The sequence below is a fragment of the Pygocentrus nattereri genome, chromosome 24 (assembly GCF_015220715.1).
Source record: "Pygocentrus nattereri isolate fPygNat1 chromosome 24, fPygNat1.pri, whole genome shotgun sequence".
NCBI lineage: Eukaryota > Metazoa > Chordata > Actinopteri > Characiformes > Serrasalmidae > Pygocentrus > Pygocentrus nattereri.
The window spans coordinates 1,302,130-1,320,922 of record NC_051234.1 but is presented as its reverse complement, the minus strand read 5'-3'; the positions used below and the strand labels follow the sequence as shown (position 1 = coordinate 1,320,922).

The following is an 18,793-nucleotide window of genomic DNA, read 5'->3' as shown; positions in this document are numbered from 1 at the left end:
AAAAAGCGTCTTCAAACGCGCGCAGGCTAATTAGTTTTACAGTAAGTAAGAAAATAACACAGTGGACAAAATCTGCAGTGAGCCAGTAATTTAACAGCTGCACTGACCACTCTGTTCTACACACTGACCTTGTGCTTCCACTCACTGGCCACTTTATTAGAAACACCTCTCGTGTAGTTTCACTCACTGGCCACTTTATTAGAAACACTGACCTTGTACTTCCACTCACTGGCCACTTTATTAGAAACACTGACCTTGTACTTCCACTCACTGGCCACTTTATTAGAAACACCGACCTTGTGCTTCTACTAACTGGCCACTTTATTAGAAACACCTCTCGTGTAGTTTCACTCACTGGCCACTTTATTAGAAACACTGACCTTGTGCTTCTACTAACTGGCCACTTTATTAGAAACACTGACCTTGTACTTCCACTCACTGGCCACTTTATTAGAAACACTGACCTTGTACTTCCACTCACTGGCCACTTTATTAGAAACACCGACCTTGTGCTTCTACTAACTGGCCACTTTATTAGAAACACTGACCTTGTACTTCCACTCACTGGCCACTTTATTAGAAACACTGACCTTGTACTTCCACTCACTGGCCACTTTATTAGAAACACTGACCTTGTACTTCCACTCACTGGCCACTTTATTAGAAACACTGACCTTGTACTTCCACTCACTGGCCACTTTATTAGAAACACTGACCTTGTACTTCCACTCACTGGCCACTTTATTAGAAACACTGACCTTGTACTTCCACTCACTGGCCACTTTATTAGAAACACCGACCTTGTACTTCCACTCACTGGCCACTTTATTAGAAACACCGACCTTGTGCTTCCACTCACTGGCCACTTTATTAGAAACACCGACCTTGTGCTTCCACTCACTGGCCACTTTATTAGAAACACCTACCTTGTGCTTCCACTCACTGGCCACTTTATTAGAAACACTGACCTTGTACTTCCACTCACTGGCCACTTTATTAGAAACACTGACCTTGTACTTCCACTCACTGGCCACTTTATTAGAAACACTGACCTTGTACTTCCACTCACTGGCCACTTTATTAGAAACACCGACCTTGTACTTCCACTCACTGGCCACTTTATTAGAAACACCCACCTTGTGCTTCCACTCACTGGACACTTTATTAGAAACACTGACCTTGTGCTTCCACTCACTGGACACTTTATTAGAAACACCGACCTTGTGCTTCCACTCATTGGCCACTTTATTAGAAACACCGACCTTGTGCTTCCACTCACTGGCCACTTTATTAGAAACACCCACCTTGTGCTTCCACTCACTGGACACTTTATTAGAAACACCCACCTTGTGCTTCCACTCACTGGACACTTTATTAGAAACACTGACCTTGTGCTTCCACTCACTGGACACTTTATTAGAAACACCGACCTTGTGCTTCTACTAACTGGCCACTTTATTAGAAACACCGACCTTGTACTTCCACTCACTGGCCACTTTATTAGAAACACCCACCTTGTACTTCCACTCACTAGCCGCTTTATTAGAAACACCGACCTTGTGCTTCCACTCACTGGACACTTTATTAGAAACACCCACCTTGTGCTTCCACTCACTGGACACTTTATTAGAAACACTGACCTTGTGCTTCCACTCACTGGACACTTTATTAGAAACACCGACCTTGTGCTTCTACTAACTGGCCACTTTATTAGAAACACCGACCTTGTACTTCCACTCACTGGCCACTTTATTAGAAACACCCACCTTGTGCTTCCACTCACTGGACACTTTATTAGAAACACTGACCTTGTGCTTCCACTCACTGGACACTTTATTAGAAACACCGACCTTGTGCTTCTACTAACTGGCCACTTTATTAGAAACACCGACCTTGTACTTCCACTCACTGGCCACTTTATTAGAAACACCCACCTTGTACTTCCACTCACTAGCCGCTTTATTAGAAACACCTTGTACTTCCACTAATATTTTTTAATATGTTGGTGGAGAGGGGCACACTTTTTGTTATGCAAAATATTACCAAAAAAACCCTCACTACTATTATAACTATTACACATAAAAAATGAGAAGACACATGTAGGTTCACTTGTTTTGGATAGTAAATAAAAGGGCTATATAACCAGGTGACCTCTGCTTCCTATCACCACCACTGCAAAGACAACTGATCATTTCAGTTCGTTTCTCTGCAACAAGCCATCCTGCATGAAATCACTCTGAAAGACTTTGTTTATGTCTCAGTTACTGAATCATACAGAAGTTTAGAAAAATACATGGAATGCCCCTTTAATTGTGTTAACCTTGACAAACAATCTGAGCTGTAACGTTGCTTTATAAACAAGGGTGACCAGATGTTTTTCAGCCTAATCTCAACTGTACTGCACGGTCAGTTACCGCACACTGTCATTTTGACACATTAGAAATAAACCAATAAGCCACTTCTAATAGAAACCAGTGGGCAGATGCAGATGTGGCAGATGTGGCATTCCTTTTTCTCCATCTACAAAGTTACCATTTCATATACACGAGGTGTTCTTACAGCAGCAATATAAAGGCAGGTGTGGGTCATTTGTGCCGAAGCATGAGGCGCAATCAATCTCTCTGTTTCTCACCTGTGAATTAAATCGCAGTTGGCACACGTTGCAGGAGGCATGTTTCTTTTTAGCGGAAGCGGCGACGCCAAACGTGTGATGTAGAACAGCTTTCTGAACTGGGTCCATCTGCAGGAGGGAGAGAGAGGCAAGAAGAAAAGAGAGAGAATTAGAGAGAGAGAGAGAGGGCAGTCTAATTAACATCACAGCAGCAGATAGTCTTCCAACAGAGAGATAAAACAGAGCTCGAGGCCTTCCTGAAAAAAACAGAGGCGCCCAGGTTGCGGTGCAGCGTCTGGAGAGAATTACGGGTCCATAACGCTGCCCTCCTTTTCACACACACCCCGCAATCTCCATGGCGAAGCGTGCGAAAGGATCGCCGCCTTGCTGTGGTTGTCATGGTGAACCCAAATCAAAATTATACATCTTGGAAAAGGTCTATTTAGACTCCAGGTGCACAAGTGAGCACGAGTACACAGTATATAAATCATACTACATCATATGCACGCTGCATTAAGCTCACGTCCTTCTGTCTACACTCATCCACTTTATCAGCTCCACTGACCGTATAGCTGCACTCTGTAGTTCTACAGTTACAGACTGTTGTCCATCTGTTTCTCTGATACTCTGTTGGCCCCCTTTTACTGTTCTTTAATGGTCAGGACCCCCACAGAGACCCCCATCATTCTCTGCACTGCAGTAACACTGATGTGGTGGTGTGTTAATGTGTGTTGTGCTGGTACGAGCGGATCAAGGATGAGCAGAGCATAGTGGATGTGAACAATGTGAACAAGCCTCATTGTCGTTACTGAGCACAGCATATGAAACGCAACACTGAACGCCAGTTTATTAGAAACATCAACCCTGTCCGTCCACTAACTGGCCACTTTATTAGAAACACCCACCTTGTGCTTCCACTAACTGGCCACTTTATTAGAAACGTTAACCTTGTCCTTACACTAACGGGCCACTTTATTAGAAACACCTACCTTGTGCTTCCACTAACTGGCCACTTTATTAGAAACATCAACCTTAAAATTATTTGCAAAGTTCTCGCAAGAAACAGGTTTTATCAAGGGCCGGCACTCAGCCGATAACACACGCCGACTAATAAATATAATAGACTACTGTTCCATTAACAAATTAGAAAAAATAGTCGTCTCTTTAGATGCAGAGAAAGCATTCGACAGGGTAAATTGGAAATTTTTGTTAGCAGTTCTACATAAATTTGGATTTGGCCCATCCTTTATAAACTGGATCGAAACATTATACAGCTCTCCAAATGCACGGGTTAGGACAAATGATCTTATCTCACAAAGCTTCAGTCTGCAGAGGGGAACTAGACAAGGTTGCCCACTCTCTCCCTCAATGTTTATCATCTTCATTGAGCCACTAGCAGCAAAAATCCGACAGAATGTAAACATCAAAGGAATCCAAACAGAAAATACAGACCATAAAATAAGCCTTTATGCTGATGATGTATTACTTTTCCTCGGGAACTCACAAACCGCTCTTCTAAAGACAATCACACTTATAGATAAGTTCTCATCTGTATCAGATTACTCCATTAATTGGAGTAAATCAACAGTTTTGCCTCTGAATTGTAAATTTCAGAACATCATACCTACATCACTACAGTCGGGCAACATTAGATATCTAGGTATAAATTTTTCTCCCAGGCTGTTAGATCTGGTACGACTGAACCATCTTCCTCTACTAAAAACAATAGAGGACGATCTCACACGTTGGAACTCTCTACCTATATCTCTCATGGGGAGAGTTGCCACAATAAAAATGATGATTCTGCCTAAAGTAAATTATCTGTTCTTAATGATCCCTAATAAACCTTCTATTGCTTGGTTTAAGTCGCTAGACTCATATATTTCTAAATTTTTATGGAAAAGTAAAACATCTAGAATAAGCTTGAAGACTTTACAAAAGCTAAAATGCAGTGGTGGTCTAGAACTACCAAATTTTTATCACTATTTTTTAGCCAATAGACTACAGTATGTTTCAAGGTGGATGAAATCAAACCGCTCAGACAGCCCATGGCTGGATCTGGAACAAACACTCTGTGGGAAATTGAAAATATCTGACTTACCTCTCATTAGCTCCAGCATTAAACATTACAATTGCTTTAAAAGCCTTACAATAAGCACCACCCTGATAGCCTGGTGGGAATTCTTAAAGATGGCTAAGTCTTCACTAATCCCTTGTAAATTAACACCCATTTGGAACAATCCCGATATATGTCGGAAAAAGACAGTACTGAATTTTTCAGAATGGCAAGAAAAAGGAATAAATAATTTAGAACATGTTATTCATGATGGGACCTTTATTTCATTTGAAGATCTTATTTTAAAATATGAAATTAGCAGTAGCAAATTTCTGGAATATCACCAATTGAGGTCCATCATACAGGCAAGATTTAATCTAAGTAATCTAAATCTAGAAATCCCTGTGTGGATAACAGACTTTCTAAACCTCTATACCCCTAAACTGTTATCAAAAATATACAAATTATTATTAAAAATTAATGATTCAATATCCCTTCCAATTACAAAATGGGAGAGAGATCTTTCCATCATCCCGGATGAAAATTTCTGGACACAGATATGTCTAAATACTTTTAAAATGACTAAAAATCCAAATTTACAACTTATACAATACAAAACTCTCCATAGAATACATTATACAGGGCACAGAATGTTCCAAATGGGCCTCAGAGAAACAAATATATGCACTAACTGCACAGGTAATTATATTGAAAATGATATGCATGCTATATGGTCTTGCATGCCTGTTCAGAGATTTTGGCAGACAATATGTGAAGACTTATCCACATGGTTCCATTGTGATATCCAAGCCTCACCAAAACTGTGCATTTTAGGTGATATAAGTGAATTAAACATAGAAACGAATATATCACATATAGTTCTTACTGCCTTATGCATCGCCAAGAAAACTATCCTCATGAAGTGGAAATCAAAAAATGATTTATGTATAACTCACTACAGAAACCTACTTCTAGACCACATTAGTCTGGAAAGAATGTCTGCTACCACTAAAAATCAATTGACTACATTTGAATCCCTCTGGTCCCCACTGATCAGCTCCATCACGTGATGGGGGTAACCGGCTGTAGTCTTGTCTTGTGGTGTACCCAGCAGGTGGCTGGGGGTGGGCTGGGGGATTTGGGTGTCTGATGGCTCTTGGACTGGAGATGGGGGCTGACGCTCTGCGGTTTCTGTGTGCGGGCCCTGTTGTTGATGGTGGGGGGCCTGGATGTGTGCGCTCACGGTCTTGGGGTGGGGACCTGGGGACCCGTGGGGGTGGGTGCTGGCCCCGTCCGGGGGGCTGGCCTCCTCTGTGTGGGCCGGGGTGTGGGATCTGGGGCCTTGGCGCCTGGGGTCGCCCGTCCCCCGTTTGGGCTCCTCCCTGCGCTGGAGGGGTCTGTGCCCCCCTGGGCGCACCGCCGGGTGGTGGGGGGTCTGGGGCGCGCCGGGGTGTCTGTCTGGCATTCCAGGATTCTGGATGCCTCCCGGGAGGAGGGGTGGGGCACTCAAGTAGGGGGACAACCACATAGGGCTGGTTGGTTCTGGACCCAGGACCACTGTGTTTGCGTATATATGGGTGTGTGTGAAGTTTGTGCGGGTGAGTGTGTTTGTGTTGGTATGTATGTGTGTGTGTTTGTATTGTAATCGTGAGTATGTGTATTGTAATCGTGAGTATGTGTATGTGTGATAATTGTTGTCTCTTGTGTGCGTGTGGGTGTGGGTGTTTTGTGCTGTGTCAGCTGTGTGGGCGGGCGCCGGCCTGGAGCGCGGTGGTGTCCTGGGGGCGTGGCCGCTTCGGGCCCTGGGCCGGCCTTCCCTGCGCCGCGGCCGGGTGTAGGAAACCGGGGTGCCTAGTGAGCTAGCGCCAGCTGGCTCTCTTCCTCCGAGGGGTAGTTCTCTGCCTCTCGGTCTTTCTTATCCTGACCCTTCCCCTCCTCCCACTCAGTCAAACATCACACTACACATGGGGGTTCTGGGGGAGGGGGGCCCATGCTACAGTGAGTAGGGCCACCTACCTGGCTCTGCTCGCTGTGATGCGTGATGTCCCACTCCTCCCCTTTTTTCCCCCCTTACAATGACACATTTCATGACACAGTACAGTACACACAGGGCTTTGGGGGGCAGGTGTCACTCAGTGGATGGTGGGTGGCGCTGCTGATGTGACCTCACTTATCTGCTCACTGCTACCTGCCCCTCAATTTTATTTACACATTAGACATTGAGGGCCTTGGGGGGCAGTGTGGCAGTGTGCTGTTATTCAGTACTACATTGCCTCTGTCCCTCCAATTTTAATTGCACTGTAGCTCACAAACATTCTTTTCATTTCACACACATATTGAGTGTGGGGGGGGGGGGGGGGTGGGCAGGTCCTCTCACACCGGTTTGGTGCACCCTGCCTGGTGGGGAGACCGGCCGGTCATTCGGGGCCGGGGTGGCTGCCTCCCTGGGTTACCGCTGACCCGTGCTGGTGTCCGCCCGCCGATACTGTGAGTCCATGTATGTTCCGTGTGTATGCATGAGTGGGTAACTGGTGTGTGCGAGTGTGGGTGTGGGTGTGTGTGGGTGCATGTGAACATGTGTGTGTGGACAGCTGGGCCTGGGTCTATGACTTGCTGAGCCTAGACATCTGTGGTACATGGTGGTGGGCAGGAGTTACCCCTCCCCACCGCTCCCCGCTGCTTGCCGACTCCGCCCCCCCCCGGGGTATGGGTGCCCTGTGGGTCCCTGGGTGCATGACTGGACATCATGGCGTGGTCCCTGCCCTGCTCCCTTGGCGGTTGTGTCCTGAGGGTGGTTTGGGCCTTTCTGGCAGGGGGGGGGGGGGGGGGTCCTGCCGGGGGTCGGCCGGTCTCGGGCGCCTGGGCCCTCGGGGGCCGCATGCTCAGCTCATGCTGGGGATGTTGGCCTGCCGGGGGGGGTGGGCTGCTCATTGCCTCTGGCTCTCCGGTCACTTGCCCTTTGTCTGTGGGCGCTCTGTCTGGGGCCTCCATTTTTCGTCCTCTGGGGCGTGCACGCGGTGGCCGTCGGAGCGTGTGGCCTCAGGTCTCCTGAGTTCCTAATGGGCTGTGGATGGTCCGGGTCCCCCGGGTCCTTCCCTATCTGTCTCTGGACCACGGGGGCATGGTTGCGGCTTCTTGCCCTCATTGCTGAGCACATTCCATGACACATGACACGTGAACGCATATACACACATATACACATTGCTGCAAACAGTAGAATTGTGTGTGGTGGGTGGGTGTATATGTATAGAGGCATATGTATAGATATGTAAACATGTGTATGTATGTAGCAGCAAATAGTAGAATTATGTCTGGGTGTATATATGTATATGTATATGTGAATATGTATATGTATGTATATCTGTATAATTGTTTTTTTCCCCTCCTTTTTTTTTCTTTTTTTTTTCTTTTATTTTATTTATTTATTTTTTTTATTTATTATTTTTTTTAACTTACTTATTTATCTATTTATTTTTATTTAGTTGTCTGTTTATTTACTTATTTTATTTGTTTTTTCTCTTTTTTTATTATTATTATTATTATTATTTTCTATTTATTTATTTACTTACTTAATTATCATTATTATGATTTATTATTATTATTATTATTTTTTTTTTTTTTTCTCTCTCCTCCCTTCTTCTCTTTCTTTCCTGTCCTCTTTTTTATTGCCTGTCAGGCCTGGCCAAACAAATAAAATAAAAACTTTAACAAGAATAGTCTTTAGTAACCTAATGAGCTTTTTCTTGTGAAAACAAATATGTTTGGTACATCAGTACATTCGGATTACCATTCCGATTGCAAAAATGGCCAGACATGACAGGTTTAAAAAAAAAAAAAAAAAAAAAACATCAACCCTGTCCGTCCACTAACTGGCCACTTTATTAGAAACATCAACCCTGTCCGTCCACTAACTGGCCACTTTATTAGAAACGTTAACCTTGTACTTCCACTAACTGGCCACTTTATTAGAAACATCAATCCTGCACTTCTGCTAACTGGCCACTTTATTTGAAACACCTATCGCGCACTTCCACTCACTGGCCACTTTATTAGAAACACCTACCTTCTTCAGCTCTGCTTGTAACAAATGCATCAACAAGTTTTTCTGCATTGCTCTGAGACAGAAAAGGCCGAACTTTGGCAGTACTTATATATTTAAATAATAGAAACCTACTTTATTGATTGTGTTTACATACAGGACAAAGCAGAGCTCAGAATCTAAGACCACACCCAGGTTCGCTACTTCAGATCAGAGCTTTCCATAAAGCAGCTTTCTCTGAGTTTTGCTACCAAGAATCAGTATTTCCGTTTCTGCATGGTTTAGTTGTAGGAAATTTTGCGACATCCACTGAGAAATACCTGACACACAGCTGGTCGTCCTGTCAACAGAGTCTTAATTATCAGAAGGAACAGAAATGTATAGTTGTGTGTCATCAACATAGCTATGAAAGTTGATATCATGTTACCTAATGACATTACCCAGCAATAACATACAATGAGAAGAGCAAGGGTCCTTAAACTGAACCTTGTGGGACTCCACCAGAAATTTTATTTTATTATAGTTTTTTTTAATGAATGGCTTTCCAGTGATATGAAGAACTGTCTATACATTTAGTATGATTTAAACCATTCCAAGACTTTAGAATTGTGAATGGTGGTGTAGAAGTCTTGTGATCAAAATCTGCAAAAAGGTCCAACAAGAACGAAACAGAAAGATTTTGTGCATCATTTCTAAGCCTAAAGTAACTAGTGAGCTAGTGAGTGTATGCATAGGCATTTTCATAACAACACCACAAACAGGTTGCGCCTTTAGACTGAAACAGCCATATTCCACTGCATAAGTGCTGTACATTCATTTGCTATCATACCTCATCCAGACTGAATATGCACCTGCGCACTCAGTGAGGCTGTTCAGCTTTAATGGAAAGCTGAAATGTGCTGCAGCTGCCTGTTTGTGGTGATAAACTTCCACCAAGTGAGACGAAATGAGAGGGATGCACTCGCTCATTGCCCACACCATTGCCCACTTCTCATTCACTCTATGACCTGCTCATTCCCTGGGCCTGTAGTGCTCTAACTCTTCAGGCTTGTCGGACATATTCAGGGAAAGGAAGTCTGTCCATGTGTCTGTCTCTTTTTCTCTTTGCATGGACAACCGGAGCTGGAGGCACAAACTGTCTGTAAGTTCAAATACACGCTAGCTACAGGGCTGTTTTATGCTATAAGCTGTGTAAGCAGGGGCCCCCAATGGGCCCCTTGAGTATGTATTTCTGTCAATATTGTCAGAAAAAATAGTATATATAGTATATAGTATAATATATATATATATGCGGCACGGTGGCGTGGTGGGTGCTAAATTGCCCCTGGGTGTGAGTGACTGTCTGTGTCTGTCTGTCTGTCTGCCATGCAATGGACTGGCAACCTGTCCAGGGTGTATCCTGCCTTCCGCCCGATGACTGCTAGGATAGGCTCCAGCATCCCCCCCGGCAACCCTGACGGAGTAGCGGTTTGGAAAATGGATGGATGGATAAATATGTATATATACACACACAGTACTGTCCTTCCGCCCAGTGACGAGACTCCAGAACTCCCCCGCGACCCTGAGGGAGAAGCAGCTTAGAAAATGTGTGTATGTATATACAGTACAGTATATGTGTACATTACTGTGTGAAAGTTTTAGGCATCTAAGCAATTTTTTAAGCTATTTACTTCTGCAGTGAGTTTATCACCATATACATTAGAATAAAGTCGTATTCATAATTCAGATAAACAGAAAAACTATAAACAGTAACAAGAATTTCTCGGGTCCGTATTTTTCCTGGACACCTTCACAGCCGCCACAGAGACTCGTTAATATCATCAATTACATCATGAGCTCAATTTACTGAGCACTGATTGGTCAAACCAGGAGCTGCTTTTTAACTACATATAATACTGGGCTTCCTCGAGGAGGAGAGGCTTGGAGATGGGTCAACACACACACTGACATCCAGAAAATCACTGTTTTATAATATGTAATATGTATATATTATATATGTAATATATAATATATAATATGAATTGATTGGGGATGCGAGTAAATAGAGATCTCAACAAATACAACAATTAGGGAGCCCAAATGTTGAAAAATGGCCCATCGTGGTTTGGGTTGCACCACACAAACTAGTTTTAACATTGCACTTATTAGCAGCTACACACAGTCAGGTCCAGAAATATTTGGAGGCTGACATTGTTACTGTTATTTTAGTTGTGTAACACAGCATATTGGAGTTTACATAAAAATGCAGACTTAGCTTTAATTTGAGCATATTTACATTCAAATCAGGAAAAAAACATAATTTACTTTTAATGTAAGTCAATGGAACCAGATTTTTTTCCAAGAAATTTTGGGTCAATTCTTTTTGAAACCTACACACAATGTAAAGGGTGACGGGCAATTTCAAATTATGTCAAAAACTGGAAAACATCAAAACTGGAGATACGAGGTTTTGTCCCGACAACAACGTTATGTTAGAATGTTAACATTCCATGGCCAGTTGTGTGTTATTCCCTCATTATCTCACAAACAAGTGAGATAAAAGGTCTGGAGTTTTCAATCGTGGCATCTTCATTTGGATTGTGTTGCTATTCACTCTCAATATCAAATCTCAAGATGGCTAAGCAATCTAAACAATTTATTTAGTATTTTTAGTATTTAGTATTTCCTATTTAGTACATTCTTAAAAAGAAAGAATGCACTGGTCAGCGCGGAAACACCAGAAAACCACAGAAAACAACACCACAAGATGTAAACCATTGGTCAGCCTTAAAAACAGGAAGGTTAGAGCTTTTCCAACTTGTATCTGAATGAGGAAAAGAGAAGATTGTGGAGAAAAGAAGGAGCTGCTCGTGATTCAAAGCATGCTACTTCATCTGTGAAGCATGGTGGAGGTAGTGTTATAGCACAGGTATGTACGGCTGCCAAAGGAAGTGGTTCCCTTCTGTTTACTGATGATGTGACTGCTTACAAAAGCAGCAAGATGAAATTCACTGGACAGTGCTTCACCGTGCAGATGGACAATGACCCGAAGCAAAGACTTGGAACATTCTGCAATGGCCAAGTCAGTCACCTAATCTCAGCTCAACCAAGCACGAATGCCTTGTCCTTCCACTGAAGGCAAAACTTAATCGCCCACTAAAGCAAGCAGGAACTAAAGACAGCTGCTCTAGAGGCCTGGCAGAGCATCAAAAGGGAAGAAACTAAACATCTAGTGATGTCTATGCGTTCCAGGCTTCATCCATTCACTGAGTGCAAAGGATTTGCAACCAAGTATTAAAAACAACGGTTTCAATAGACTTATGATTACACTAGTTTGTCTAATTACTTTTGAGCCCCTAGAACTGGGGAGAGATGTAGTAAAATGGCTGTAACTCTTACATTATCTACCCAATTTGGATATCCATTCAAATCATGACATCATCACATAAACAACATGTATATCTGCTGTAATAGACCAACGCTGGCTTTGTTGACCTGTGACTTGACTAATATGGAACCTGCCCAAGTTTACCACTGTTTACCTGAGACTTGCTGGTCGTAAAGAAAAGTCAGAAAGTCACTGGTTTACAAGTTTAAGAGGTTCATCCAAAGTCACAACCGGGTAGCTCCTCTAGCTACAGCATCACTTACAGATCACTGGTGGACCTGAATTTAGTAAAACACTAGACTGAAACTAACTAAGCCTTCGTGACGGCTTTACGTGCAAACATAATCATGAACTTGCACACAACCAGAGCACCCCAGGCCTGTACTGTAGACTGACCGGACCTCAGGCGTCTGATCAGCCATTTGCTGCTGAATACATGTTTATCTGTGGGCCGAGCCAACGATGTTACACAAGCAGAAAATCACCCTCCATTAACAATTCCTCCACTTCACCCAGCTGTGCATGAAACGGGATATGCTGGTAACACTCGGGTGGTTTCGACATCGCTTTCAGGGGAGAGAGTGAGATGAAAAACGTGTGACTTGCTATCATCGCAGCGAAAAGAAATGGACTAATCAATTTCAATAAGTTGGGGTGTAGCATCAAATCCATTCTAAACGCAGGTCGTATTGGAACCATATGGATCTCTGAAATGAGCTCTCTCTGGATACAGAGTCTAAAAAAAAGTTACATAATATAATGGGTGCATAAATCTTCTGCACAGCTTCAAAGGAGGGGGGAGGATACGTAAAGCCACAGAGGAGCGTGTGGAAGTTTAACAGGCTAGGAGGATTCTGGGAAACTCGGGGTAATCTCAGGAGGGAGAGACGGATGGAGCTGGAGAGGGAGAGAGAGAATGAGAGAGAGAGAGAACATCTGTGAGGGGGAGTGGGAGTGTGACCTGCTGTTAAACGCGGCCAGTTCTGCTGGTTCTCTCTGGAATCGCTGCCCATTCCGTGCAGGAAAACAAACAGGCCTGTGGCCTGTCCACATGAGCCTAAAGCCTAAATTATAGTTCTGCAAAATAATCTAATTTACACAACCAGCAGTAGCCATGCGTTACTAACAGCCGTGTAGCGCCACTGCTAAACCAAAGAAGCAAACTTTCCTGTTTTCCTGTTTGTTGACTGTAACAGAAGCCGATGGAAGTTCATACGCAACCGATAAGCACTGTGCACAACAAAAGCATGACGCTGAAACTAATAAACTAACAGTAGCAGCGATCGTAAAGCCTGAAAAGCCGGAAGCCACATAAGCAGGTCCATCTGAGATTATTTCACAACTCGATGAGGTTTGCAGCAACTAAATTTAGGTATGTAGTTTCTACAACCTTACTAAAAAATGGTGATCTAAGCTGGTCTGTGCTGATTCATGTTAGTCTGAGGCAGGTTTAGCTGTTCACACAGGATGGTCATGGTGGCTGACCGGCGTCCAGCATCCAAAACACAAAATAAGCTGTTTTTAATGGTGATCAGCATATCAGCTTCCATTGCTGGTTGACCAGCAAACCAGCATCCAAAACACAACATAAGGTGGTTTTGCTGGTGACTAGGCATGCTGGACTACTTTTCCCAGCAGGGAATGCTAACTGTATGACTGTATTCTTCCATTACTATTGCTTTGTAGCTCCGGTATAAAGCCAAACACGCAAAATCTGGACACTACATTTCTTGGCTGATTGACAATGATGGAAGTCACTGACAGCCTATATGCCACCACTTGGCACTAGGCAAAGTGCAGGAGAAAAGTAGAAGTAGCAACAAGCTTGAAAAATTTAAATTTTCTCGACACTTTTTGTCCAGTTTTTAAAATTCCTGCTACAAAAAACTGCGTAGATCAGCTCATATGCAGTGTTTTGGGTGCTAGTCTGCTGGCCACCCAGCTAAACCTGCACCAGACCAGCACAAGACGGGCATAAACCAACTTCATGGTGGTCTGTGTTGTGTTTCTTCCAGCAGGGATAACAGCCCATCTTACAGTGTCAGAAACCACACAAGCAAGCCTGTTTAAAATGACTTAACTACTTACTGCGGTTTGAGGCAACCGTGCGATAATTTAGGCATGTAGTTTGCGCTATGATAACCGCGTGGCTATAAACTTGTATTATTTGTCAGCATAAGTCTCATTGTTCCAGCACAAAATAAACAAAACAAACACATCTTGCTCATTCATTCTCAGTGCATCTCAACGCATTTCTGCATGGATTTCAGATTTGTGAGTGTTCTAGGATCATTTGCCTGCTACATACTACACAGCTGGATCAATGCAGCTCATAAACAGTGACAGGAGGGGCTATTTTTTAACTCACACCCCATTAAATTGCTCTCAAACAGGCATGTTTTTGCTTAGTACACTTGAGCTAGAAGCCTGAGAGTAACAAGATGCAGCCCTTTTTCCGAATTTTCCTTCCTTAACTCTGTACAGTGGCACTTCAAAGTGAAGCTTAAAACTACCCCGTGTTTTACACATCCACCCTGCTGGGGCATCAAAACGCCTGGAAGAACTTTTTGATGATGACGTCTCAGCAGGACAACGGTGTCCCGCTCGAACGGAAATGTCGGGAATTACGTTCATGACTAATGTGAGGCTCTCCACCCCCCCAGGTCCCTGTCACATCCTCTGGCACCATCTCCACTGGCTGTCTGAAAAGTCGGAATGCAGGCATGTCAAGATTTGCCGAGTCATGGTGTTCGTCTGTGGGCCGCCCCACCGAGCTAGCTTCCCTCGACTACGTAGAGTTTCAGAAAATAAGTGAAGAGAAGTGTGGCGTGTTAAAATAACATAAGCTTACCACGATTACTCTCTCTCATGGGACGCCTAGCTCGCATGGTTACGAGCATTTTACTGTCACGGTGTCCATGTACCATCTAGGCCGCCCCGCAGAGCCAGTTTCCCTCTACTACTTATCTTTTGAGGTTCTTTCCATCAACATTACAAATCCGGTCACAGAAAAGAGCACATTTTCACTATTTAACATTTACAGACCACCAGGGCCCTACCCACCAATCACCAAGGTGATTTGGCTGCAAACCCGGCTGTGTTCAGTGATAAAGTAATAATGGTAGATTTTAATATTCACTTTAAGGAGGTAGACGACCCACTAAAAAGGCACTTACTTCAATTCTAGACTCTGTTGGTTTTACCCAAAATGTAACAGGGCCGACACACGACTGTAGTCGTACGTTAGATTTAGTTTTGACACGAGGTCTTAACATAGACAAGCTTAATATCCTCCCGCAAACCTCAGCGATCTCCGAATGAGCTACGTCTTAGCCATAATATATATACGTCCCCTCGTTATTCAACAAAGCGCTCAATAAAACCTTCTACCGCCATACAATTTATAGAAAACCTTCCAGAGCTATCAACCCCAGTCTCCACTCCATCAGACCCAATGGAGTTAGATTTACTATTTAGAAAATACCTTTCAATCTACTTTAGAAAATGTGATGCCACTTAAAATAAAAAGGATAAGGCAGAAAAAGCCCCGTGGTACAACGATAAAACCCAGACCTTAAAACAAACAGTTCGGAAACTAGAGTGGAAATGGCGTCAAACCAAGCTGGAAGTGTTCTGCTCTGCCTGGAAGGACGGCCTTATAGAGGAAAGAAATGCCCTCACTGAAGCTCGCTCAGCATATCTGGCCTCGCTGATCGAGAATAATAAGTATAATCCTGGAGTTCTGTTTACTGTGATTTCCCAAATCACCAAAAATCAGGCCGGTACTGAACCAGAAATCCCAGCAACTCTCACCAGTGAAGCTTTTATGGACTTTAATAATAAAAAAAATTTAAATATTAGACAACAAATTCAACCCACAGTATTAAATCCAGCTTGGCTGTCATCTGACGTGGCTGATATAAAACAAAACACAACTGTAGAAAAGAGCCTGGAAACCTTTCACCCCCTCCCACAGCTGGAGCTAGAGAAGATTATCTCTTCCTCAAATTACACAACCTGCACACTCAATGCAATTCCATCAAAATTACTCAAAGAAGTCCTGCCAGTTATTATAAACCCTATCTCAACTATAGTAAACTCGTCCCTCAGTCTGGGCCATGTACCCAAAGCTTTTAAACTAGCTGTTATCAAACCTCTGATCAAGAAACCAAATCTTGATGTCGCCGTTTTGTCTAATTACAGGCCTGTTTCTAACTTACCGTTTATATCAAAGATCTTAGAAGAAGCTGTGGCCCAACAACTTAGTTTATATCTACACAAGAACCATATATATGAAAAACTCCAGTCTGGATTCAGGCCACACCACAGCACTGAGACGCTCTAGTTAAGATAACTAATGATCTTCTTCTTGCCTCTGATCAAGGCTACATATCTCTCTTAGTGCTACTTGACCTCAGTGCGGCTTTCGATACAATAGACCACAATATTCTCCTAGAAAGGTTAGAAAACATGGTTGGAGTCACAGGGACGGCCCTATCATGGTTCAGATCTTACCTATCAGAACGTTATCAGTTCGTTAGTGTAAACAATTTATCTTCCAATTATTCAAAAGTGAGATCTGGAGTTCTGCAGGGCTCTATATTAGGACCATTACTATTTACACTATACATGTTACCGTTAGGCACAGTTATAAGTAACCATGGCGTAAACTTTCATTGTTATGCAGACGATACTCAACTGTACAGATCAGCCAAGCCTGATGACCAATACAGGTTAAAGAAAATAGAGGACTGTGTAAAAGACGTGAAAGGCTGGATGTCACGTAACTTCCTCCTATTAAACAGTAACAAAACAGAGGTTCTCCTTCTGGGTCCAAAATTAGCAAGAAGTAAATTACCAGATTTAATCTTAAATCTCGCCGACTTTCCAGCCGCACCTGGCTCAGCAGCTAAAAATCTCGGCGTTATAATAGATTCAGATTTATCATTCGATCAACACACAGGCGGCATCACTAGGACAGCTTTTTTTTCAATAATTTGTAGGTAGTCTGACCAGAGGAGGACGGGTTCCCCCTGGTGAGCCTGGTTCCTCCCAAGGTTTCTCCCTCAGCTCTGAGGGAGGTTCTCCTTGCCACCGTTGCCCCCTGGCTTGCTCACCTGGGGGTTTTACATTCATATTAAAACTTTGTCTTCACTGGAATTTGTGATGACATCAGTTGTAAAAAGCGAGACAAATAAATTTGATTTGATTTGATTTGAATTGATTCTTAACCCCGGCTAAAGGAAACGGCATAGACCAGCATATGTTGTGTTATGGATGCTGGATGACCAGCTAAACCAGCACCAGATCAGCATAAACCTGTTATGTTGTTTTTTCAGCAGCGGTCAGGAGATTAGGAACGGTACAGTAAACGTGTAGCTAGCCAACTAGCTAACACAGCTAGACAGGTAACTAATTCTAATGCTATTTATTTGAAGGAGGTAACGTCTGCCAAACAGGCCTTTTCCTATCCAGCCTGGGGCTTCACATCACCACTCTGGGGGGTGCGACTTGATACTCGGCCTGTCAGAGGGGTGCCGTCCTGAGACGGCGGAGGATGTCCCGCGAGTCGGAGGATGGGAACTGACAGGCAGCAGTGCCTCAGCGGTCAGAAAGTTCAGCAGCCGTCCTGCGAGGGAGGAGGGAGGACAGAAAATGGACAGGAAACTGACAGGAGTGACTATGAGCAGAGCAGGCGTAATAACCACATGCCAAAACTGCTATTAAACCATGTCCCATTCGAGAACTGAGACTGCTACAGTAGTTTAAATACCAGAGCGACATGATTTTACTCAACACCATTTGATTTATCTCAACCCCTTAAAGAACAACTCAGCATAATTACACTGGGAACTAAGTCTTTCAGAGCGGTTTGGTGTGAAATGCTCTGTTCTCGAGAACGTACCGAGACAGAATTGCTCACAGTGGTGGTGATAGGAACCAGGCGTCTGAGGACTTTAAAGCCTCTAAAAGCTCCCTCACATATACATAGTTATGAAGTATATGCGTGAAAGGTGGCTGTAATATTGTTTTATGATAGTTGTACCAAAAGATTTTGGCCCACCTGCATTTTTATTATTGTTTTTAACCCATTCAAGGTGGAGAGGTATGCGTATGGCATTATAAGGCAAAATATTCCCCATAGAAAAGTTATCTTTTGGTCAGATTTACCACTTTTGCCCATTATCAACACTACAACATGTCTAGGTTTACTGATGGTGTCGAATACTAAATAAAACGACTATATTTGTATTGTAGACATTGTGACGTCTGGTTCCTATCACCGCCACTCGAAAAAAGTCACTAAGATTGAACCATTTCACATCAAACCACTCTGAGTGACTCTGTTTACATGTCCGCGACTGAAATTTTGCAAAAATTGAAGTAATTCTGCTTTAAACTGCAGTTTACTCTTCATTCGTAAGCTCAGGAATTACTGTAAATAAAACTAAACTATTAAAAATCTCCTTTAACGGTGAATATCAACATTATGTATAAGCTATGCAAGATGTGAGAAAGGAACTGAAGTGTGAATTCTCGACTGTTTCTAATGAAAAACTCAGATTGCTATTATTACAAGGCCATAAAACATCTTTTATGAAGCTAGTTTTATGAACTGTTCCCCAGGACATGCCGTCATGACGATCCACCTGTGTAAACCTGAGGGGGGGGGGGGTATATTAAGCACTGCCCGCAACCCCCTGAAATGCGAATTCAGCG

The 18,793-nt window shown here is 43.3% G+C and overlaps 1 protein-coding gene across 3 annotated transcripts in view; it reads right to left on the bottom strand.

Moving 5' to 3' along the window:
• The window catches only part of znf385d (zinc finger protein 385D), a 112,846-nt gene that overhangs the window by 46,997 nt on the left and 47,056 nt on the right, over positions 1-18,793 (bottom strand). For all 3 annotated transcript variants that reach the window (XR_005129554.1, XM_037533770.1, XM_037533769.1), the window contains exon 3: positions 2,633-2,740. Coding sequence is in view for 2 of the 3 variants with exons in the window: in XM_037533770.1 (XP_037389667.1) it covers positions 2,633-2,740 (108 nt within the window). In the remaining variant the exon portion in view is untranslated. The remainder of the gene's footprint in view (positions 1-2,632; positions 2,741-18,793) is intronic.